The 24,371-nt window shown below is 44.5% G+C and overlaps 1 protein-coding gene across 1 annotated transcript in view; it reads left to right on the plus strand.

Annotated features, from left to right (window-relative positions):
- The window catches only part of WDFY4 (WDFY family member 4), a 130,448-nt gene that overhangs the window by 34,149 nt on the left and 71,928 nt on the right, over positions 1-24,371 (plus strand). Inside the window, exons 18-30 of the mRNA XM_081948944.1 lie at positions 5,070-5,146; positions 6,108-6,326; positions 7,424-7,596; positions 8,222-8,453; positions 9,213-9,364; positions 10,104-10,215; positions 16,973-17,166; positions 17,970-18,122; positions 19,222-19,295; positions 19,923-20,084; positions 21,000-21,091; positions 22,351-22,450; positions 23,439-23,644. Coding sequence (XP_081805070.1) covers positions 5,070-5,146; positions 6,108-6,326; positions 7,424-7,596; positions 8,222-8,453; positions 9,213-9,364; positions 10,104-10,215; positions 16,973-17,166; positions 17,970-18,122; positions 19,222-19,295; positions 19,923-20,084; positions 21,000-21,091; positions 22,351-22,450; positions 23,439-23,644 — 1,946 coding nt within the window. The remainder of the gene's footprint in view (positions 1-5,069; positions 5,147-6,107; positions 6,327-7,423; positions 7,597-8,221; positions 8,454-9,212; positions 9,365-10,103; positions 10,216-16,972; positions 17,167-17,969; positions 18,123-19,221; positions 19,296-19,922; positions 20,085-20,999; positions 21,092-22,350; positions 22,451-23,438; positions 23,645-24,371) is intronic.

The raw sequence follows: 24,371 nt of genomic DNA on the forward strand, positions 1-24,371 counted from the left end.
AGCAGGCCCAACTGTCTCCCAGGCCCCCATTTCACAACAAGGGATTCACATCCGGACGTCTGTGGCACAGTAGACTCCCTCGGCTCTAATTAGATAACAGGTGTAGTTCAGAGCAACTTTAGGAACAGAAGTTTCTCATTTCCCTTTTTCGTTATTGTTCATAGTTCTATAATGTGTAATGGGAAATATGCAAAGAAATATCCCTGTTGTTAAGTCATTGAGGAGATCCTTATATATCTAGTGCTGTTTACATACATGAACGTTCATTCATGTCCTTCTTAATGTGTTTTGAGCCAACATTGTTTAGTGCAGACCAAAGATGCACAATTGTATTTTTGAGTCTGGTCTGGGGAAGCCCCCTCCCCGAAAGGACACAATTGAGATGGATTGAATAGGGATAGGATAAAGTGTAATTTGACCTCATTTAAATTTTTGAACACTTAAATTTAAATGCAGTTCATATTATTTTCCCCACATACATATTTAAGGGGAGAACTACATATTTTTCTGGCAACATTTGGAGCACATGTGGGGCCCATTAAGGTGGAGGGCGAGTTATATTTAACCTCAGGGATGAAATGGTACCAAATGGATGTCAAATTATGTAGCCATTTGAATTTCATTTAAAGGTTGGAAACAATATTTTTTGTGGCTCTTAGGGTTACAGTACTGAATAACTGTTACTAAACAGCAAGGAAGTCAGTCTGCTTGTATCACTTCCTCATATGTTCTGATGCAATTATGCAACTTTTAATGCACATTTTGCTATAAAGGAGAACAGGGAGCATGGAATTGCAGAATTCAGAGAAATACAAAATAAATCTTGTGTCAATCTTTGAATGGTCAACTAGCTAAACAAAATATTTTAGGTTTGTTTCCTAATATGCTAGGGAACATATTGGTTAGTGCAGTTGCTGTTTATTTGGGGTGAATAGCAATCCAGCTATTCCTCAGTGGCTGAAGAACGGCTATGCTCCCATTTAGAGGCTTTCTCTTCTGAATGAGTGGAGGAGAAGCATATCAGTGGAGTCGGTGGAGCTACCCAACCTAGAAGACCTTTTCTCATGCCAAAGTGTGTGTGTGTGTGTGTGTGTGTGTGTGTGTGTCTGTCTGTCTGTCTGTCTGTGTGTCTGTCTGTCTGTGTGTCTGTGTGTCTCCAGCCTGGCTATGTCCAAAACATATTGTGGGCATGGTGGAATTCAAATAATTAACAACCTGTTCTCTGCCCTAATGACAAGTTTGGTAGGCATGACTGAGTAGTCATGTGACTGGCTGGTTACGTGACTTGGTGGGTGTGACCAACTTGACATCACTCACATCGAGGGCTGCTTCACCTCTCCCGGCCTCTCGTGACCGTGGAGCTCCTGCAACAGTTGTAAGTGTAAAAAATAGTCCTTTAATTCCTTGAGGAATTAAAATAGTAAAAATGCAATGATAACTATCAGCAGCCAACTCTTGCTCATCAAGTTAAATCCTTTAGCAGAGAGGTCATTTAAGCTCTCCGGAAAGTGCGATTCTGCTTCTGGTTGTTGAGAACGACGGATGTGTTTGTCTGCCCTGCGCTCTCTTGGTGGGCTCCCCTCGGCTTGGGGGGGGGCACAGGGTGCCTTGAAGGGGTGCCCTGCCTTAGGGGCTGATCGCTGGGGGTCCCCAGGATTGGCGGCGGCCGTGGGGGGGTCTCTGGCATTGCCCCAGCAGCCGAGAGGCGAGAGGGGGTGCGCGACGGAGCTTCTACGCTCCTGTGCGTTTTCGTTTTGAGGCAGCTGGATGATCGACAATTTGAAGGCTGCAGCTGAAGTGCGGTGAGATGGGAATCCTCCCCAATTCTCCTTTTGATATTTAAATGAAAGACCATCAGCTTTCTAAAAGACTTTCAATCTTCTCATGGGAAGTGTGATTGGAGGGAGGGGGATTTCCCCCCCCCCCCTCAGAAAAGTGGCTCTGGATTTATCTCCTCTCTCTCGGAGGAGAGAGAGTTTTAAAAGGAATCACACTCATTATAAGCAATGGTAAAATGACTTTCTTAATGCAATTGTGAAAGAAAAGTGATGATCTGACTTCTTTAAAAACTTTGAAAACTTTTGACTTGTTGCTTCCTGATCTCCGGGGCTGGCGAAGCAAGATGGCACATTTCCTTCGTCTTTATGCTCTTTGAAATTAGACTCCTCCTATGAAAATTGCTGGCATTATACTTTTGCCTCCGTGACTCTCAGAAACATCTCTTGCTACATAGTATCTTGGATTTGGAATAACTGAGTTAATTGACTTGACTTGAACTATATAGAAGGTCTCTATTCCTGTCTGGACTGCCTGCCTCGTGGTCTCTCTTGGTTGTGCTTTTCCACAGTCGCCATTTCTTGTATGGACATAGAAATCTCTGAGCTTTTTTTTTTTTCCTATATGATGGCTCCGAAGAAACCACCACCTGGGAAGCCAGGATCTGCCCCAGCATCTTCAACATCCAGCCAATTGGACAACAGTTACTAACATCGTTTCTACAACCTAAAGCCCCTGAAGAGGAATCAGTGACTCATCAGCTGCTTCAAAAGATTTTAAAAGGGCAGGATGAACTGAAAAATCAATTGAGAGAAATGAATGAACAACTCAGAGAAAATCAAAACCAAACTGCACAAAATAAACAAAGACTAGACGTTTTGGAGGAGGGGACAACTGAGATGAGGGGGGAGGTGAGGGTGGTCCAGAGAGGAAATTTAGAACTTGAGAACCACATGATAAAAATGGAATTTGAAAGGATGTCTTTTTTCCTTAGATTTCAAAACGTAATTGAGACTGACAATGAAGACGCGAAGGAGATCATGACAACAATGTTAGCTGAATATATTAAATAGATAAACAGCAGTTAGGATGGGATATTGACTTGGTTTATAGAGTTAATTCAGCTTATGCTAGAATACACAATGTTCCAAGAGAGGTTCATATTAAATTTCTTAGAAAGGCTACAAGAGATGAGATTCTGGGGACACAAAGGGGGCAAACGTTAAAATATAAGGACAAAGAGATAGCCATCCTGAAACAAATCCCGAAGAAAGTAAGAGATAAGAGGAAAAAATATTCACCATTAGCAAAAAAATTATTTGATAAGGGATTTTGGTTTCAGTGGCTTTTGCCAGAAGGTATGTTGATTTTCTGGGAGGGCACCAGAGTTAGAATTAATACAATTATGGAGGCGGAGGCCTTCATGGAAAAAAACAAAGCTCTCCTAGACAAAGCGGACAGTACACAAGAGATGAAGGAGGGAGGGGCTGAGGCTTTGCTGGCAAGCGGGGGGGAGGAGGCAACAATAAGAAAACTCAGATCACAAAAGTAAATTAGAAAAAACATTGCAATTGCTGATACAATGAATCTTTTTGTTAAATACAAAGTAAATGATTGAAATTATTGAAAGATATAATGTAAAAATAAGCTGTCAAGATTTAGTTAAGCAATAACATTCTGTTTATCATTTTGTAAAAGTTATGAGACTTGGGGGGAATACCATTTCCTGCACGATGTAGCTGTCAAAATTTGTACCCATACCCATTACCCCTTTCCTTAAAATTTTGTAAAACCAATAAAACTTTTTTTCAAAAAAAAAAAAAAAAAAGCTCTCCGGAAAGTGGGTGGGCACACTTGGGCTACAAAATGCTGAGCTAAAGAGATAAATTAACAAACTATATAGGGGACCCAGGTTTAAGCCTTCCAAGCTTGTCAAGATCACAATAAAATTAGTACATGCCAAGATATCTAAATAAACTTCAAGCCTGGTGCCATGTTACTAAGCCTTATTATCATAAGAAAAAACTAAAACGAATTGGAGGCTCCATACCCCTACCTCCTTTTCTTTTCAATCTTACTATCAGTGAGCAATCATGTGCCTTGGCCACTCCAAAGATGCTTTTTCAAGAGGCAACTGGACTTTCTGGAAACCAAGCATTTCTTCAAAATGCTGATCATTGCATCCCGCCTGGAAGAACTCCAACAGGGGAGTATTTCCTCCCAAGAGCAGTGTAAAAAGCTTAAAACAACCCTTACCCTTTAAGAAAGTCAAGTCCCTAATAAAGCAAAGCAAAGTACCAGTAAAGAAAAAAATCTCCAGAGAAGCTCAGGTGACTGTAAGTCTGGGCATACTGCCAAGAACCTTTAGCTGTTACAATGTAATAATGGGTATCTGGAGAGGCAGTTTCTGTAAGCAGGGCAATAAAGATTAGGCTAGAAACAACACCAGAATGTTTTCTTCCTACCTTCTCTACAGGATTAGCCCTGTAAAGTGAAAAAAAAAGCCACAAGAGATTTCTTCCAGCAACCAGTTCTCCAAACTGTTCAGAAAGTGAACAAACACTTCTCCTGAATAAGTACAACCCAGTTGAATCCCACCACTGATTGTTGGGCTGCCATAACCCCACCAAACCCTGAATGAGCTTTAGCATGCACCAAGTCCACCCACATCCAGGCAGGAGGGTCCAAACCCACCCACCCACCCACCCTTGTCCCTGTGGGATCCTCTTCCAGCTGCAGGTTCCGGGGTGTGCTGTTTACCTTTCGCACATCACTTTTGGCAAGTGCAGTGGATGTGTGCTTGCCTTCTCCTGACTGCCGTTGTTGCCAAATCTGGTCCAGAGCCAGCTGCAAGCTTGGTAGCTTTGGTCAGCACTTCAAGGGTTGGCCACATGCATGGAAGGGATCCCCCTCTGGACCATGGGGGCTCTTCTTTCTTGGGGATACCTTTGTGGGCTGAGAGGGCTTTGAAGCTGCAGAGCAACACAAGGTCTTTGCTTTGGGTAAAAACTGTGTGTGTGTGTGTGTGTGTGTGTGTCTGCTTTGAGAAGTAAATTGGGGTATTTCATTTAAAGTTTCACACCACCATTATCTGTGAAACTGTAAAGTGAGGAACTGCCACTCTTCAAAAAATGTATGTATTTAATAATCATAGGGATTACAAAACAGAAGGGGATGATTCAGGAGTAATTGGGAGAGAGATTTTGCTTGTAAGTTTGTAATCATTTATCTCTATTTCTATTCCTTTAAAAAGAAATGGGTGTCTTACTGTTTTTATTTTCTTGCGTTTGCAGCTGTTTGTTTATTCCAAGTATGGCCACCATTCTAGGCCAAAGCACTGAACACTCTGTCTTGGGAGGAACCGGAAAAGGTAGCTTTTTAAAATACTGTCTTCAAAATGTTGGCTATAATGCAATGGAGAGCAGTGCATACATGACTCAGACGTTGGAAGGCTTGAGGCCTATGTTATAATCAGATTGTGTATGTATAGATGAAAATCTGTGCATATGTGTATCTATGTATGTATGTATGTATATATATGCATATATGAGTGTTTATAAAGTCTATGCCTTTCTGGGTGTGGGTATATATGTAAGTTGTTCAGTGATTCCTCTTGAGATCATCCTGGAGAAGGAAGGATGGGATCAGCAATAGCCTTTGAAGATAATTCCCTCTTGTGTCAAGCCTGCAGTCATTTTCCTTTTAGGATCTTTGGCCTGCCACACATTCTATTATTTTACTATGCTGTTTCAGTAGTGGGGTAATTGGGAGGGGGAATAGTAAGGAGTAGAATTGTAGAATGTGTTGTTGTCAAAATAAAACATTCCTTTCTAGAAGCACAAGGTCATTCTTTCTCTCTGCACCTCTGCACCTGACCGGAAGTGGATGGGTGGAAATGCCAGTGTGACAGAAGAAGATTGAACCATGTGATGGACTTGTGGGTGTGGGGACAAGATCACGAACTTTCAACTGGGTGGGAAACCCAGGAAGCTTTCAGATTCGGGTTTTCCACAGATGTACCAACATGTCTCTCTTATTAAATTGGAACTTTGAGGAAATCTCTGTCATGGACTCTGATTTAATTCTGGATGATATTTGGAACGCTGACATCTTGGTCAAGAAAGGCCGGGCCTAAAAGCTTCTCTAATTCATTGTAGAGAGTATTTTTGATTCAAGACTTTGAAATGCTTAATTTTCGTTGAGTAAACTGGATGTCTCTATCATACACTCTGCTCTTCCTGTGGAAGTTGTCTGTTTTGTGAACCTACTCTTTCTAAGGGGCTCCATTGCTCTTGGCAGTCTCTGGTTTATCCCTTTCTCTGTCCTCTTAGGCATCAGGCGGTTCCCCCCACCAGATGGCCTCACTTTTTCCTCCTGGTTTCTGATCAATAAGATGAGTTCTGCTCGCGATTACCACCCACTACGTTTCCTTACCTTGATGCGTCACATGGCAAGAACCGAAGAAGTCTTTGCTTGCTTTGCAGTGAGGTTTTCTCCTGTAGAAGGTTGTCTAACCATCTCGACTGAGGAAGTGGCATTCGAAGATTTAGGTAAGGGTCTCAGGGCCAGAGGGCCTATGAACAGCCTCAGGGAAAGCAGGTTGACCAAGGCCTGACATGTAGAAAACTTAAAATCCTCAAGCCCCAGGGGTTCTTGGAAGATTCAAACCAACCTCTGAATTTGTGCCCAGAAAACAGTTCTTCAACACGGGCATACATGCACCAGGCACATGCTTTTCGAACTCTGTGTTAGATCTCCTGGTGGTTCTCTAATCAAGATATGGCCAAGCAAATACTTGAAACTTCAGTGAGCGGTGTGGTTAGAGAGCTTTTTTCCAAGTGCATTTCTGGAGTGCATGATTCTCGTCCTCCAGGGAGTAAATGAAGCCATTCCTGGTCATTGCTTAGATTGCTCAGATTGCCGTAATGCCCTTTCTCTGTCTCTCTCTCTCCCTCCCCTCCTCTTTCTCGGCTGCGTTGAGTCCTTTTGCAAGGTCCAGTTGTCCAGTTACAACTGTCTCTCTAAACCGTCAGAGCATACAATAGGCTGGCTAAAGTCTCCCAGGTCCTTTGGAATGAGTCCAGTTGCAAGCCTGACATCTGCCTCCAATCCTTTTAAAGCAGCAGCAGCAGCATCTGAGCAGCTGTGTAAAGAGTTCCACACAGGCGCTGATTTCATGCCTCTCCGTCAAGGTCCTTACAGGACTTGAATCCAAAGCGCTAGAAAGCCCTAGTACAAAACATGCTTATTCAAATCCCCTAATTATCTTGGAACTGAAAAAACGAAAGGATCATCTGCCCTCATCATGTCCCAATTTCCTCTAAATCCAAACTTGTATCTGTACAGAAGAAGTCTTGTCAGTGCCTGCTTTTACTTGGCAAGGCATTGCCTGTGATGTCTGTGTGTCTGTGTGTCTGTGTGTGCGTGTGCGTGTGCGTGTACGTGCGCACGCGTGCGCTTGTGCTTTGGGGCTGCCCTTGGTTGATGTCCAAAAAGTAGCCCTCCGGTGTTCAAAAGGATTTTTTTCCTAGAAACTCTGTAACCATCTTGCCCCAAACATTTCCCCCTGATCTTGTGGTGGAACGTTTCCCTTTGGTTTCACTATAATGTGGCAAATTATTCCTTTTTTTTTTTTTTGTGATAACAGACACGATGGTACCTGAAGATGAGACCTCTCTCCTGTGCCAGGTTCGGTTCAGATGTGCTCCACTGCTCGTGGCCGGACAGTGGCATCACCTTGCTGTGACGGTGGCAAAGGAAACAAAACAGATCTGCACCGTCTCGGCCTACCTGAACGGCAGCCTGGTGGGCTCTGCGAAGGTGGGACGCCTGCAAAACGCAGCTCTTTCTTCCTTTGGACTCAGTATGTAGGGTTCGTTTGTCTGAAGTTCTGCTCCGTGGCAAAGACCAGGTCTGAAAAAAGAAGGGTTAGCTCATTACTTTTCATGCCACAATATTTCTTTTCGGCTTGTCTTGTATGGAGGAGAGGGCGATTCAAGAAAATTGTGATATTCTGCAATATTCCAGTAAAAAAACCTCTAAAATATATAAAACTAGATGCTTGAAGAGAAGGTTCAACATGTATGCATACATTTCAGTACACAGTTAGTTCAATCAGAATAGAGCTGGAAGGGATCTTAGAGGTCTTCTAGTCCAACCCCCTGCTCAAGCAGGAAACCCTATACCATTTCAGACAAGTGGCTGTCCAGTCTCTTCTTAACAATCTCCAGTGATAAAGCCCGTACTACTTCTGAAGGCAGCTTCTGTTCGACTGGTTGATGGTTCTCACTGACAGGAAGTTTCTCCTCCGTTCTAGGTTGGGTCTCTCCTTAATTTCTCCTTGGTTTCCATCCGTTGCTTCTTGTCCTGTCTTCTGTGTCCAGGCTCCTTTTCCAGAGAGAAAGCACTACAAGGACCTCAGCCGTTCCTTTTTCTTCTACTACAGATGCAGTACATCCGGGCACTGCCAGGGAGCTTCACTTCTATGGACCCTGCTTCTTTTATCGATGTCTTTGGCTTTGTGGCTACACCACTGATGTGGAAAAAGAGGTCTTCCTTGTCTTGGCGCCAAGGCCCCATGTTCTTATTTGAAGAAGTTCTCTCCATGAAAACTTTGCAGCTTATGGAAAAACTTGGTCCGAGATACTATAGCAATTTCCAGGCTGTGGAACTTAGAGGTAGAACTTATAACTGCAGGGACTTGGCAAAAAAGCTCTTGTGTGATTGAGAACTCACTAGATCTGGTTATGTGACTATTCCAGAGGTGGTATTTAGCCAGTTCTGACATGTTCTGGAGAATCGGTAGCAAAAATTTTGAGAGTGGGGAGGGAATGCGGATTCTGCAGTATCCTTTCCCTTCCACGCCCACAAAGCCACGGCCACAGAACTGGCAATAAAAAAAAAATCGAATCTACCACTGGACTGTTCCTATAGTAAATTTGCCTTTCAACTTGTGTTGGACTCAGTCGTGGAAAGTTAGAGAAAGCAGATCCATGGAATTATTTTGACATGATATACAGAAGGACAGTGGCTTCAACAGTGTAGATGTGGAATTCTCAAAGCATCCAGAAAACAAGACTGTGAGATAGAAATGTTAAATGAAATAAAAATAGACTATCGTGGAAGAAAAAATTAGGTTTAATTAAGTCTGGGCAATAGGTCAGCCATTGACCTGCCAACTACAATTCCTTCCGCCCCCAAAGGATTTGCAACCATTAATATGGAATGGTTGAAATCAGTCCAAATAAATGTAGACACCTGTTTTTGAGGAAATATAATTTTGCTTCAGAGCATCCCCTGACTTGTTAAGTGGGGGGTGGGGGGAAGTCAAGCAAATCAAGGAGTTTGTTGATTTTTGGAACTGGAGATTGATTAGCTGAGAATTTCTGGCTTCCTCTGACCCCTTGCATTGTCTCTCTGTGTGCTTCCTCCTTCAGGAGAAGGCTCCTATGGCCATGTGCAGGTGGCTCCTTTGGTGGTACCAGAGAAGATTTCCTTTGGAATCAACACCAGATGCTCATTTTACACAACAGTTAAAGGCATAAAAGACAGCTGTGGTGAAGTGGACGGGCGCCTGGTCGCTAAAGAGGTAGGTCCTTTGCATCATTTGGTGCACAGAAAAATTAGAGATGTCCCGTTCCTCAGAGAGAAGTTGTTGATGCTAATGAGACCTGGATTCCTTCACTGAGTATGAGAGGATGGGCATCACTGGGGATGTATGGTTTGGCCTCAAATTATTTTGATTGCAATTCACAGAAAGTCAGCCAGATCTTGTCACTTGCTGAGATAAGATAGATAAGAAGAGGGGGGAGAGGGGTGTTAAAAATTTTTTTTGGGAAAGAGTGTTTCCCTAGAGATGACATATTTAGATTAAACGGTGCTTTATTAGTACAGCACAAGGCTAATCTAATCCTTGGTCTGAGGAACGGAGACTCACTGAGGCCTTCCTTTGGGCTATCCCAGTGGAGGTTTTTTTCCCAGTTGGAGATATTGGTGCTCAATGTCATAAAATTGACATTTTCTGTGAGAAATCTACACTTCTTCCCTCCCACTGACATGTGGCCATTACAAAAATCAGCTGTATCCCACCAACCGCAGCTTTAGTGGCGCATCCGTCTAAGGCTCAGGGCGCTTGACGAATGCAGCCTCCCCGCCTCCTCCTTTGAGCTCAGAGCTGGACACCTTGTTTAGGGCAGCTCTGCTGGAAAGCAGAATAGATTGTAAACATATAAATCACATAGCATAATATTTGAAATGTTTAAGAAAGAAATCAAAACATGTTTTGTGTTTGTTTGTCTTCTAATACACCATGCTTTTGCTTTCTTTAGCTGAAGCTGTCCTCTCGTGATAATGTAACACCTGTTTTTATGGCTCAAAATACTGCTGCAAAACTCCCTGGATGCTTAAGAACAATTGGTGCCATTGTGGTGGGCCATCACGGTAAGCCAAAATGCATCCTGAATTTATAATTCCTAATAACATATAATTTATAATAACATTTGTAAAGTGTCAAACATCCAGAGGCACTTTGGTGGGGTGGGCAGGGTAGAAATGCGATGAATGGATAGATAAATAAAATCTGTAAAATGAAAGAACAGAAATATAACAGAAATGCAGAGTTGCATCCTATAGAGAAATTGCAGCTTCTTAACATGTATTCGGTTTGGTTTGGTTTTATTGGACTTATATGCTGCCCTTCTCCCAAAGGACTCAGGGCGGCGTACAACGTGAAAACACATATAACAAAAGTTTAAAAAGATTAAATAGGCAATCCAATAACCTTCCATTTACAATTTAAAACAAATTTAGGATTAAATTAAAATTAACAATTTAAAATTAATAATTTAATTTATTCTATTCAGTCCCACGCCTAACCCTAACGCTCATTCCACCACCCGGCCTGCAAAATGACACAGAAGAAGTCTTTGCTATCAGGAAAGGATGCCTCTGTTCTGTCCCAAGCCTCTACAATATATATGGAGGCTTAGTTGTGGCTGTCTGCCACAACTAAGGAGGGAGATAAGCAACCCCTTGGCTGGGAGCCCAGAAAGCTGTCTCTATGAAACAAGGCTTGAACTCACGAAATTCTCCCAATTTTTCTCTACGGCTGGATCAGTAAATTGTTGTTTCCTGCAAAATTGCCCTACCGTCGCCCCACCTATAAGCTTTCCGGGAGGGGCCAATCAGTAGCCACCTGTTCCTATTTCCTTCTGTGACCCTTTTTCCAAAGCTGTTTCCTCCTCCTCACCGCCCTATGCATACATATGTCAGGGACAGCCTCCCTCTGTTCTTCCTCACTGCTCCCTGACTCAGATGCCACTTGGTGGCCAACAGGCCTCTTTAATCCCTGCTCTGAGTCCGAACATCCCCCAGAGTCTTCCTCAGCCTCCAGGGAAGTCCCATAGTGTTCATCGCTGTCTGATTCCACCAAAAGCTCAGCCGGTCGCTGTTGGGCCACATCACTATCCCTCATTGCAGGGCCCTTCCCTCGGATTTGACGCTCAGGGTGTGGCCTAGATGGGAATTGATCATGGAAGGCCAGCACCAAAGCAGGTGCATGCACAGAGGTCGCATCCTCCCAGGTAAAATCCTCCGTCCCATAGCCCTACCAATCAGTTATTGGAACCGTCCTTTCATCCATCGTGAATCCCGGATACTGGCAAGTTTGTACTTGGGGCGGCTCCTCATTGTCATGAGGTTCTGACTGGGGATGATCTGGTTGGCAAAGAGGACAAGCCTGCCGTTCAGGAACAAGGAGAGATCGATGAAAGAGCAGATGGACTCGCATCGAACGTGGCAATGTCAGGCGATAGGCGACCAGATTGATGACTGCTTCAACAGGAAACGGGCCAAGGTAATGGTGGTCTAACTTCTTGACCAGCCCGTCTGACAGAAGGTGTCTAGTGGACAGCCACACTCAATCCCCCACAGTCAACGCCAACGTCACGGTCCGAGACCTGTCCACAACTCTCTTATAATCCTCCTTGGCTTTATCCAGATATCATCGCACCACTTGATGGACCGCCTGTAGTTCCAATAGAAAGTCCTTAGATGCAGGGACTGGTGAGTCGATTGGTGTGAGGGAAAAGAACCGAGGATGATATCCTACATTGGCCAAGAAGGGCGTCGTTTGCATGGATGTGTGCTGTGAGTTATTGAACGCAAACTCCACCACTGCCAGGTAGTCCGCCCAATCATTTTGCTGCTGGTTCACAAAACAGGGCAGGTACTGCTCCAAGATCCCGATCACTTTCTCCGTCCCTCCATCGGTTTCTGGATGGTGTGCCAAGGACAAGCAGATTTTTACATCCAAGGCCTTCATCAGCCCTTTCCAAAACTGGGCTGTAAATTATGCTCCCCTGTCCAACACGACCCTGTCAGGTAGGCTGTGCAGCCTGAAAACATTTTGGATAAACATGCGGGCGGTGGTGCGGGCGCAGGTCTCTTCGGTGTCGGCAATGGCTGGAGCAGCCCGGGGGGGGGGGGGGGGCTCTGTCGCTGACTTGGCCTGCCCACACCGTACACAAGACGTGACATAAGATTGTACATCATGTCATAATCGGGGCCACCAGAAGGTATGGAAGAGCAGGTTCAAGGTCTTGAAGAGGCCAAAGTGCCCCGACGCAAGATAATCATGGCACTGGGATAGAATAAGTTCCCGAAGTGGCCCCACTGGCACATAGAGTTTGCCTCTGTACCACAAGAGTTCATTGGTGAATGTCCATGGGGAGGCAGGCCTCACCTCTGCCTTCCATTGTTCCACCCAATTGTCATGCTGCTGCCCTTCCCGTTTCTAAGGCCGTAAGTCCACAGGCTCCTGAACCACGGAGAAGGACTCTACGGGCAAAACTGTCCAGGGTGGAATCTGGTGTTTGGTACAAGAATACTCGGGTTTCTGCAAGAATTCATCTGCCCTTTGGTTGCACGCAATGGGGATGTATGTCAGCAGAAATTAAACCGTGCAAAGAAGAGGGACCACCGAATCTGGTGCTGGTACAATTTTTGTGCGGTCTTCCAAAATTCCAAATTTCTATGGTCCGTCCGGACTTCAATTTGATGTCTGGCCCCCTCTAAATTATGCCTCCAGGCCTCAAATGCCACCTTAATGGCTAGTAACTCCTTCTCCCAAATGGTATACTTGCGCTTGGAAGAATTGAGTTTCTGCAAATAATAAGTGCAAGGGAAGAGGGTACCGCCGGAGGCGTGAGCCTGAAGTAATACTGCTCCAACAATGATATCTGATGCATCCACCTCCACTACAAACGGATGCTTCAAGATGGGCTGTTTCATGAAGGCCTGCTTCAAGGCCTGGAACGCTTGTTGCTCAGGGGCACTCCAGTGAAATGGAACTTTCTTCTGAAGGAGCTGAGTGAGGGGCGCAGTCAGGGAAGCAAAGCTGGAGATAAAGGTCCGATAATTGTTGGCAAACCCGAGGAGTCGCTGGACATCCTTCACTTGCTGAGGAGGTTGCCATCTATGCAGAGACTCAACCTTGCCCAGCTCCATCACAATGCCTTCAGGAGAGATACAATGCACCAGGAACTAGATGGTGGACTGCCAAAACTGGCACTTCCCCAGTTTCACATACAAGCGATTCTCACAGAGCCGTTGTAGGACCAGGCGTAGGTGCTGCCGATGACTCTCCTGGGAGGATGAATAAATTAGAATGTCATCTAGATAAATAACGACAAACTGGTCCAAAAGGTCCCCGAAGATGTCGTTCATAAAATGTTGAAAGACGACAGGGGCATTGGTCAGCCCAAAAGGCATGACCGTATACTCAAAATGCCCGTACCTGGTACTGAATGCCATCTTCCATTCATCTTTGGGCCGGATTATAGGCTCCACGCAGATCCAATTTCGTGAAAACTGTAGCCTCTCTGAGCTGTTCAGGAATAAGGGGCAGAGGATATTGATTGCACACTGTGATAGAATTAAGTTTACGGTAGTCACAACATAGTCTAAAATCTCCGGTCTTCTTTTTGACCAACAAGACTGGGGCAGACAGTGGCGAAGACGAGGGTCGGATAAAACCCCGAGCTAGGTTTTTGTCCAAAAAGTCCCGCAATGCGGCCAACCCTGGATCTGATATCGAATACAAATGACCCACAGGGAGCGGCACATCTGGAATCAAATCGATGGGGCAATCATATGGCTGGTGCGGTGGCAATTGGTCTGCTTCTTGTTCACTGAACATGTCTGCAAAATCTGCTATGTCGGAAGGCAAGCACACCCCGGGTGGATTCAGCAGCTGGCCTGCACAGACTTGACGGGTGTGATCCACACATTGCAAGGCTGGAAAAGTGACAAGGTTCTGGGACCAGTAGATCTGTGGATCGTGCACCCGAAGCCAAGGCAAGCCCAAGACCACGGGGAAATGCAGGCCAGAGGTAATGTAGAACTGGATGGCTTCCTCGTGAGCCCCGATGACCAGGTGCAAGGGTTGCATGGCGGCCTTGATAGGCCCAGACAGAAGCACCCGGTCGTCAATGGTCTCCACAAGCATAGGAGGATCTACTCAACACAAAGGGACTATATACTTGGTCACAAATGCCTCGTCCATGAAGTTTGTTGTAGCCCCGGAATCGACCAGAGCATGTACCGGAATCCCCTGCGGACTACTGGACAGGACTATTCATGATGCCAATATCAGGTGTCAGGGAGGCCCGCAAGTCACTGTCTCTGAGCATGGCTCTGAATTGATGTGCGCCCGATCCAAGTTCTCCCTTAGATCGGGCTTGGGGCGTTTCCCGACAAAATGTTCTAGGGCTGCCATGTGCCCAGGTTCCCCACAATAAAAACACAACCCCCCCGACCGTCATCTGTTTTTTTCCGTTATCGACAAGCGGGGTTTGGCTGCACCTAATTCCATGGGCTCCTCCCATGGAGTTGGAGTTGGCGGGAACCACCCTGTTCTCCTGGGATGTGCAGTGACTTCCCCACCTCTGCAACTGAGCATCAATCCAGAGACACAGATGGACCAGTGTGTTGAAATTCAGTGGCCTATCCACACGCACCAGCTCATCCTGCAATTCTTCCGACAACCCATCCTGAAATGTGTCCATGAGGGCTGCCTCATTCCAAGCCGAATCCTGGCTAAATAGCCTAAACTTGTTGATGTATTCCTGCAAGGAACGCCGGCCCTGCTTCAGAGTCTTCAGACATTGGATAGCCTTCTCCATCTTAATGGGTCCTCATACATTAACCTGAGGTGGTCACAGAAGCCCCTGAAGTCATCCAGCAAAGGGCTAGCCTAGACCAGCAGTGGGGTAGCCCAATGAGCTGCGGAGCCAGAGAGAAGTCTAATCATAAACCCCACTTTATCTCAGTCCGTGGGGAAATCCTCTGCTCTCAAGCTGATAAACAGCTGGCATTGTCCCAAAAAAGCCGGAAACATGGCTTAGTTGCCATTGAATTTATCAGGCACTGCAACCGGGCATTTCCTCTGAGGTGGTGGTGGAGCAGTGTGAACATGGAGCTGAGCCACCTGGGCAGCCAGCACAGCTACCTGTTGCGTGAGCTGCACATTTTCTGCACGAAGCTGCTCCATTTTAAATTATATTTAAATCTGTTTTAGAGGGCAGGACACAAACTGTTCTGTACCAAGTCTCTACAATATATACGGACGCAGACTTGGCTGTCTGCCACAACTAAGGAAGGAGATAAGCAACCCCTTGGCTGGGAGCCCAGAAAGCTGTCTCTATGAAACAAGGCTTGAACTCACGAAATTCTCCCAATCTTTCTCTATGGCTGGATCAGTAAATTGTTGTTTCCTGCAAAATTCCCCTCCCGTCGCCCCACCTATAAGCTCTCCGGGAGGGGCCAATCAGTAGCCACCTGTTCATATTTCCTTCTGTGACCCTTTTTCCAAAGCTGCTCCCTCCTCCTTGCAGCCCTACGGTATGTCAGGGACAGCCTCCCTCTGTTCTTCCTCACTGCTCCCTGACTCAGAGGCTACCTGGTGGCCAACAGGCCTCTCTAATCCCTGCTCTGACTCCGAACACCCCCCCCCCCGAGTCTTCCTCAGCGTCCAGGGCAGTCCCATAGTATTCATCGCTGTCAGATTCCACCAACAGCTCAGCTGGCCGCTGTTGGGCTCAACAGCCTCTTCTGTGGTCAGGGACCTCTAGATTGCTGGCTGGTCAGGAAAGTTAAGATTGTCCTGATCTTGAGGGAGGCATTCAGAAAAAAAACAAAGAAGCAGCAGCAGCTGCTGTGTGGGTGAGAACAATATTTGCAAAAGCAGAATGTCATTCCCTTAATATAACCCACCTGGACAATTATGTGATCCACTACTTGTTGGGGTTTTTTTGTCTGCACCGGATCCTGTGAGGAAGGGTTGCCTCTGCTCCAGAAAGAGCTGTGAGTGGATCAAGAAACCCATGCTTTGTGCTTTTTAGGACAATTGTTTCTACTCCGCGGGCTTTCCCCCCCCCCCCAATGTGTAAAATCCTAATATGAATCTGACTATTTAACCACCAGCAAACAACTAGCCTGATAAAATGCTGTCCCAAAGACAATACAATACAATACAATAGTAGAGTTGGAAGGGACCTTGGAGGTCTTCTAGTCCAACCCCCTGCCTAGGCAGGAAACCCTATACCGTTTCAGACAAATAGCTATCCAACATCTTCTTAAACACTGGAAGTCTTTAAGAAGATGTTGGATAGCTATTTGTCTGAAACGGTATAGGGTTTCCTGCCTAGGCAGGGGGTTGGACTAGAAGACCTCCAAGGTCCCTTCCAACTCTACTATTGTATTGTATTGTATTGTCTTTGGGACAGCATTTTATCAGGCTAGTTGTTTGCTGGTGGTTAAATAGTCAGATTCATATTAGGATTTTACACATTGGGGGGGGGGAAAGCCCGCGGAGTAGAAACAATTGTCCTAAAAAGCACAAAGCATGGGTTTCTTGTTAAATGCAGGGCAAAAATTGCATCTTCCTTTAGCAACTAATCTTTCTAGTAGTAAGCATTTGAGGTCTGATTTGCATTACTGGTGTAAAACGTTTACTAGACTTATGTAAATCTGCAGGTGGCATGAGAAAATATTTGATTTTCTAAATTATTACTATTCTTATTATTTTCTGTTATTTCTACACATCTCTACAAAGTTTTTGGCTGCTCATTTTATTCTGGGCAGGCTTTCAGTGATAATTCAATTCCTGTCAGCCTTCTCTCTCTCTCTCTCTGTCCAGGGACCCGTGTCTTCCAGTCCTGTCCGGCTGTGGTCAGCCTGAGCTACCTTGGCGGCCCTTCTCTTCTGCTGGCTCTGCTGGCCAGGGCTCAGGATGACCACGCGGTTTATGCAGCCGTCAAGGTCTTGCAGACCGTCATGAGCTGCAGCGCAGTGAGTGAACGACTGATGGGGGATGAAGGCGATGGGTATCAGGTGAGACAGGAGGGTCTGTCTTTCTCCGCAGCTTTTAGAATTGGCGCTTAAATGGTTTTTCCAAACTCCTGATTCTTAGGCAGGCAGTGCTTGTGCATTGATTCAGAAATGCAGTACTTGAACAGCAAGTATGTTTGGCCACCTGATTTGTGGCTTGCACTGAAATTCATTACAAAAAAGTTGATTGTCACATTCTTTCAATATTTTCATACTCAAAATTAATATGAATATTCGTTCTATTGTTGGAGGAGGACATAAGGCGTTTTCCCCAGTCACCTTCAAAAGTTTTGGAGCTTGGAATTTTGAGTCCTTCTAATGAAAAAACCTTCCCCTCCCACTAGCAATCTTGGTGGCAAGAATTCCCTTTGTTTGCTTTATTGTAATCAGAAAGCCCAAATCTTTTAGTTCCTCCAGTGGACGAGCAAGTCAGACTGAGAAGTCAGAAGGCCAATTAGTCTCATTTCCTGGAACGGATGGATTTTCCCAAGTCTTTGTTTGGTGGCTAAAGCTCTTTTCTTAAGGAGAAAGTGGACAAACAGAGTTCTTGTCCTTTTGATCTTTGAAAAATGGGAATGCTTAGAGAATTCTGAATGAGGTTAAAGTTGACAAGTTTCATTACTTTCCATGTATTGTGACTACCTTGAATCTTCATAATGTGGCGGGTTTTCCATAAAATTAATTGTCTACATTTGCAATAAAATGGATTTTAATAGTTGGCTATTGATGGCTTATCCAGTGATAGAAATAAAATACTGTGGAATAAGCCTCCCTTTGTTGTGGCTTTGGGTGATATTCTTTTACAGATTCTGGCATATCTGTTGAAAAAAAAGGCCCACCTATTAAACAGCAGAATTCTGCATCTCGTTCTTTCCATTGGTGGCACCATGGAAGCTGGCTTAGAACAGCCGACAATCAAAAACTTGGAGATCTTCCAACATCTTGTCTGCAATTTTGAGGTGATGATGCTATTGTTTGTTTGTTTATTTATTTGTTTGTTTGTTTGTTGGAAGCAAGGTATGAGTAACCTGTGGCTTATGTGTTGCTTTTAGCCCCTGGAGAATACAATCTTCCTAAAATTTTACTTCCAAAATTTGATGACACACTCTCAATAAATGTAGAAAAAATTCCCCAATCTTTTTGGCAGTAAAAAAAATATTGTGAACCTGCTTACTTTTGAGGCATCAGTAATTAAAATTACTCTATGCCGTGGCAGTCAGCCTCTCAAAATACATATCGGAAGGGAAAAAACCCTTACTTCTGGCATGCAGAGATGTCTCCTTCCTAGAGAGGTAAGGGAAGAAGAGAGGAATAGGAGAGAGGGCAAGGAGGGGGGAAGAGGAGGAGAGAAATGAGGAGTTGAAAGAGGGGAGAGGAGAAGGAGAGAGGAAGGGAAAGTAGAGTAGGGAAGGATGACAGAGGGAAGAAAGGAGGTAGGGAGGGGGAGGAGAGAGGGAGAAGAAAGTGATGGATAAGGACAAATATGGTGTACGGAGAGCAGAAGAGCCAATAATTGTTTTTTTGAGAGTTGATGGTAACATTTAATTTACAAATGATGTAAACATTTAATAATACAAAACGATGCTGGCTATGTAATAGTATACATGTGATTACATGTTATGAAAATGAAAAAAAAAACTTTACTAAAAAGAAAGAGATGTTTCTTTCCTGGGAACCCCATTAGGTACATATGAGACAGTAGAACCTGAGCCAGTAATTCAGGTCATATTATATCATATATCATATTGTATATTATTTGTTAGGTTTCTCCGTCACGCATGTCATCGAGGCGACTCTAATGGAATGATCCTCTCTATAAAGAAAGCCCCTGACACAAAATATTGCCAGGAGTTCTAGATTTCCCCACAACCTGCCAGTTTCCCATGTGAAAAGAATCCTTCATGCGGACTCGTGTTTAGGTAGACCACGACTGAGCTGCAACATTTTGGACAACTAGAAGGCATTTCCTGTTTCCTACAATCTAGGGAACCCCCACATCTCTTCAGCATGCAGACCAAATGGCCTCTCTTTGTTGCTTTGCTTGCCTTTGGCTTTCAGCTGTGGTGCCCTGCCTCGGAAAACCTGGACCTCCCTCTGTTTAAACACCTCACGGAAGTTCTCCAGTCCTCCAGGTACAGAGAGACCTACTAAGCTAAGTGGGTCAGCAATTACACATATCCTGGGCTCACATGGCAGCCGTGCCGTGACTGAAACTCTAATTATGGGGTCTATAAATCCATAGGAATACCTTTCTCTTAAAAAAAAAATAACAATGACCCCCCCAGGCCTTACTGCATATTTTCACATTTATCCATATCCTCCTGCACGTCCTTATAGAAGCGTCATGCAGTGTCCGGAGAGTCCAAAATGGCCTTCCTGCCTTGTAAATGTAAAAGCCTGAAGATTGGTGAATCCCATTTCTTTTTGATTGAAAAACTCTCCAGGATTCTGATAATCCTGTAGTGATTTCTGTCAAAGCAGCACTTACTCCCTGTGCTGTGCAGCTCCAGGCATCAATTGTTTCTTTGATTTGAACTCTCTTTGCTGGCCAACCCACAAGAGAAGAGCCGAGTTGATGCAGAGCAAACGGTGGCCTGGCTGAGAATCTGATCTGGCGGCTGGCATCTTGAGAGCTGCCAAGACAACATCAGAAGCCAAAAGTTCAAAAGCAGAAATATAAATAATGTTGTGGCTACATTATCCTCAGGAAAAGAAAAAAAAAATCTTTTTTTTTAAAAAAACTTCTTTGTCTTTTGCAGAGGAAAGAATTTCACCTTGACCCCCGTCCAGCAGGTGCAGATGGTTCCCAAGCTTTTTCTTCTCCTTGGGGATCCTGGGATCCCAGCCTCTCGCGTCCGTCGGATCTGTCTCCTCCTCCACCATTCACTCCAGGGCCACTTCAGCATCCAAGATCTGTGCTGGTATTTCCACCCAGCTCCTGCAGCCCGTCAGTGGCTAGCAGCCCTGTGTTTATTTTTATTTATTTCTTGGATTTCTAAACCGCCCCCTCTCCCAAAAAGGGACTCGGGGCGGTGTACAGTCAAATGCAGATAAAAATACAATAATATAAAACAGTTAAATACATTTGGATGGAGGAGATAAGGCTGTACAAGAAATAAATATACTATAAAAACCCTAAAAACATCCCCAATTAAAATACCCAAACCCAATTAAGATATATCCCCGGGGGGTAAAACTAAGAGAGTGCCAGGCCAGCTGATTGAAAATAGGTGAGTCTTTAATTTTTGACGGAAGGAAGTGTCCCTTGGACGGAAGTGTCCCTTGGGCTTAAGCAAAAAGACTTTTCCTCACTGCACAGTTTGCTTTTCTCCAGCCACAAAACAAAGACTACGCCTCCCCCGCCCCTTCACCAGCTCAATCAGTGGCAGGGAGAAAGAGCAGAGGGACAGTTTATCCATGCCAGGTCAACCTTAGAGGAACCGGGATGGGAGGGGGGCGGCTGCAATGACTCTGCTCACCCCTCGGTTCCCTTCTCAGCACCCTTCTTCTTTCTACCAGAGTGTTAGCAACTTTAAAAAATGGGGACATTAATTCCTGCCTGCGCATTTCTAACAGCTGATGTTGGTGAGGATAGGAAGCCCTGCTTTGTGACATCAGAGGAGGCTTAGCTTCCCTTTATGACAGACTTCTTATTTTAGACTCATGAGTAGCCTCGTCTTCCTTCTTTGTGAGGATGCAGGAAAACATCAGTAGCAGCAATATTTATTTCTCCTGTGAGCCACCCGTAAAATATTATTTTGGGGTTCCTCCTAAGAGTGATTTGAAGGTCTTCATGTTTGCAATTAGATCTAATCGATCTATGTTTTCTTGTTCAGGATTGGCTTATTCTTGGTTTACACTTTATGTCCTGCATCTGTTGATGAAAATGAGACCTTCTCCAATAATATTCCAGAGCCATTTGTTCAAGGTATGAAACAGAATTGTGTGTTGCTAAAAAAATAGAATATTTTTATTTCCCCGTGTAATATGAAAATAAGGTACATAATGGCTTGCATCTTTGACATCTGGAGGTGGACAAGTGATAAAACATGCTTTGCAATACAGACTCAAATCCTGAAGTATTTGCGTGGGACATCACAATTTCATTGCATCATGCCTTGTTCTCAAGCAAGTCTGCTTGTTTCAATATCCAAATCTTAGTTAATGGATTGTCTAGTTTATTTTGCCGTGGACTGTTTGGGTTACATGTCAAGAAATAGCATGTGATGTAATACTACCGTAGCCCTGATGTCTCTCACCTTTGAGAGAAGAAGAAGAAGAAGAAGAAGAAGAAGAAGAAGAAGAAGAAGAAGAAGAAGAAGAAGAAGAAGAAGAAGAAGAAGAAGAAGAAGAAGAAGAAGAAGGAAAAGAGAGAAAGGAAGAGCATGAAAATGCCTCTCTGTCCAAACTCCTGTCTGCTCTTCCTGTTTCCTTGCTTGGAGTTTAAAAAAAATCCTCCTTGGAACCAAAATTGAAATACATAGAAAAAACTTCCAAAAGCCACTTGTTTCTTTTTTTATTATTTGCTGCTATGCTCGTAGCTAAGAGCGTAAAATGTCTATGTACAAAAAGAAACATTTAACTCCATTTTGCAGGAATGGAAAGAAGACAGAAAGTTCTGGTGCCACGAGAAGCTTTCTGCTGCTTGCTTTGCCCTGGAGAACCGCTCATTAAGCTGCCTGCCACGGGGAGGGGCCGGGCGCTTCCTCTGAGGGAGGGAGGGAGGGAGGGAGGGAGGCGGCCCCATTATTCCTGCCCGAAGAGAGAGGGCAGCGGTGCTTCACCTGACAGGAAACCCCTGGAGGCAAAGCAGCCTACTAGGGCAGGAAGGCATACCATCTAACAGTGGGTCCAAAGGCAGGCTGCATTGCCTTTGCCTCTTGCATGAAATCTGTTTGCAAAGAAAAGGCTTCCCTTTGGATAAAAAGGACATTTTATTTGAAGGTGGACTATAAACTTCAGAATAAAGCCTGATTACAGAGTGTCCATTCCTCCTAAGAGACCACGTATTAGCCGTACAAGATAAAATAAAACAAGGGATGGTCTCATATTTGAAGAGTTTCTTATTACCAGTCCACGTGAATGATCTGCTCAAGCTCACTTCATTTTGTATCGTGCATTTATTAGCAGTTAAATATATTCATATGCAGAATTTCACATTCATTCTTTGGATTGTCTGATTTTTAGACTTAACTCAGGCACCTGGGAAAATGGTCTGGCTTCGAAATCAGTTGTTGAGCATGCTGCTAGATGTACTACAACCAGACAAACTTCATTTGTCCTCTGTGTAAGTAAGAACGTCTGTGCGTCTGTGTGTATACAATCTTCTTTACAGCGGTTAAAAGTATAATGATAAATGTACTTCTTATTCTAAAGTCAGAACATAACACTTTTTCTTTCTATAATCTCTCCTGTCCACTAATCAAAACTATAAATCACTTTATTTAAAATAATTAACTGTTTAATCAGCAGAAAATGACACAGATACTGAAGTAGGGAAAGTTAAGGGGGGAATGGGAGAACAATATATTGCTCTGTTTTCTGTCCTGAATGCTTTCTGCTCTACAGTCTGTAATAAAGATAAACAAACAAAAAAGGAAGGAAGGAAGGAAGGAAGGAAGGAAGGAAGGAAGAAAGAAAGAAAGAAAGAAAGAAAGAAAGAAAGAAAGAAAGAAAGAAAGAAAGAAAGAAAGAGAAAGTTTGGATCTTATGACAGATCCAAACAGGATTATTATGAATTGCCCAGAGGTGTTAGAATTGGCAGTACATATTTTTTTTAAACACACACACACACCAATCCATAAAGGGCAGGACATTGGATTCCGTCTCCCAGCAGGATCCCTGAAGCTGCAAGGAAGCTTTTCCTTCTGGGCAATGGGAGCCAAATGAGGGATCCTTCCACTGCCGCTGCCTCCGAGGGAGCCGTGGCTGGGGAGGCAGAGCAGGAGTGATGAAGGCTGGGTCTTCCTCCTGGCAAGTCCCTCTCCATCCTTGATCCAGCGTTGGGGAGGCCTCCTTTGCTTCAGAGATGCGTGAACCTCAAAATCCATTTCCACCTTGGGTTGCTTTTACTTAATCAGAGGAACCTATTTCTATGGGAACAAGGTTAAGATTAGGCTGTAACTGAATCTTTGATAGGTTTGGGATAAGTAAGAGATTTTAAAAGCACAACAGCAGCTGAGGAGCTAGCAAATGTTTTCAGTTTCTGTTGTTCTAGTAAATCCACCACGTAACACAGTTACAACAAATAACATTTAAGAGTGTTTCCCTCACAGGATCCAAGAAGAAATGTTCCAGGCCTTGGGCCCCGACTGGTTCCTGATGTTTATGCAAAGCCATGTGCATAAAACCACAATTGTGCTGGCAGCCAAACTGCTGTTCCATTTCCTGCACAACCGCACACACCTGCATGAGTTCAGAGAGGGGATGATGGCAGGCCTGTGGCTGAAAAACAGCTTAGAGGGGCTGAATATTTTGACTGGTAGGCCCTCAATGCTTCTGGTTGGCTTGCAATGGGATGCTGAGGCTAGCTGTGGATCATGACTAATTATTTCAATAAATCTATCATCTCTCTCTCTCTCTCTCTCTCTCTCTCCCTCCCTCCCTCCCTCCCTCTCCCTCTCCCTCTCTCCCTCTCTTTCTCTCCCTCTCCCTCCCTCTCTTTCTCTCTCTCCCTCCCTCCCCCCTCCCCTCCTCCATCTCTATCTATCCTCTGTCTCTCTTTGATTTCTATAGAATTTATTAATTATTTTAAAATGTTTTTGCTTTTGTTAAAAATAGCCCTGACCAAATTTGAAGGAAATCTAGTAGCCCAGCTTGGATGGCCAAGGGATTGTGGATTGTGTACTAATATCACTTTCACCCCCTCCTCTTTGGGCCTCACCTTTCACACTTTGGGTTTTAGCTGTTTAACTGTTCGATCCAAAAGAGAGAACCATGCTTTTGGTGTCTTATTTGCTGGCCCATACAATTTAATTCTGGCTATTTGGTTGTTAAACCAAAATAAACCAGATCCTGGAGAATCCAGTCTCCCTGCTCCCCCCCTGCCCCCCATCTCTAGAAGCTTTTCTGCTGAGATCACCCACCCACCGACGACTGTGTTGTGTAGCCTTTCCTTGGGTAAATAAGAGCAGAAGACAGTCTGGTCCCTTCCTGGGGACTTACTTGTTCTTCTTTTATCCTGTAAGTCAGGAAGTTGGCAGGCAGTT

This window comes from Natrix helvetica, assembly GCF_964273705.1.
Source record: "Natrix helvetica genome assembly, chromosome: 3".
Classification (NCBI taxonomy): Eukaryota; Metazoa; Chordata; class Lepidosauria; order Squamata; family Natricidae; genus Natrix; species Natrix helvetica.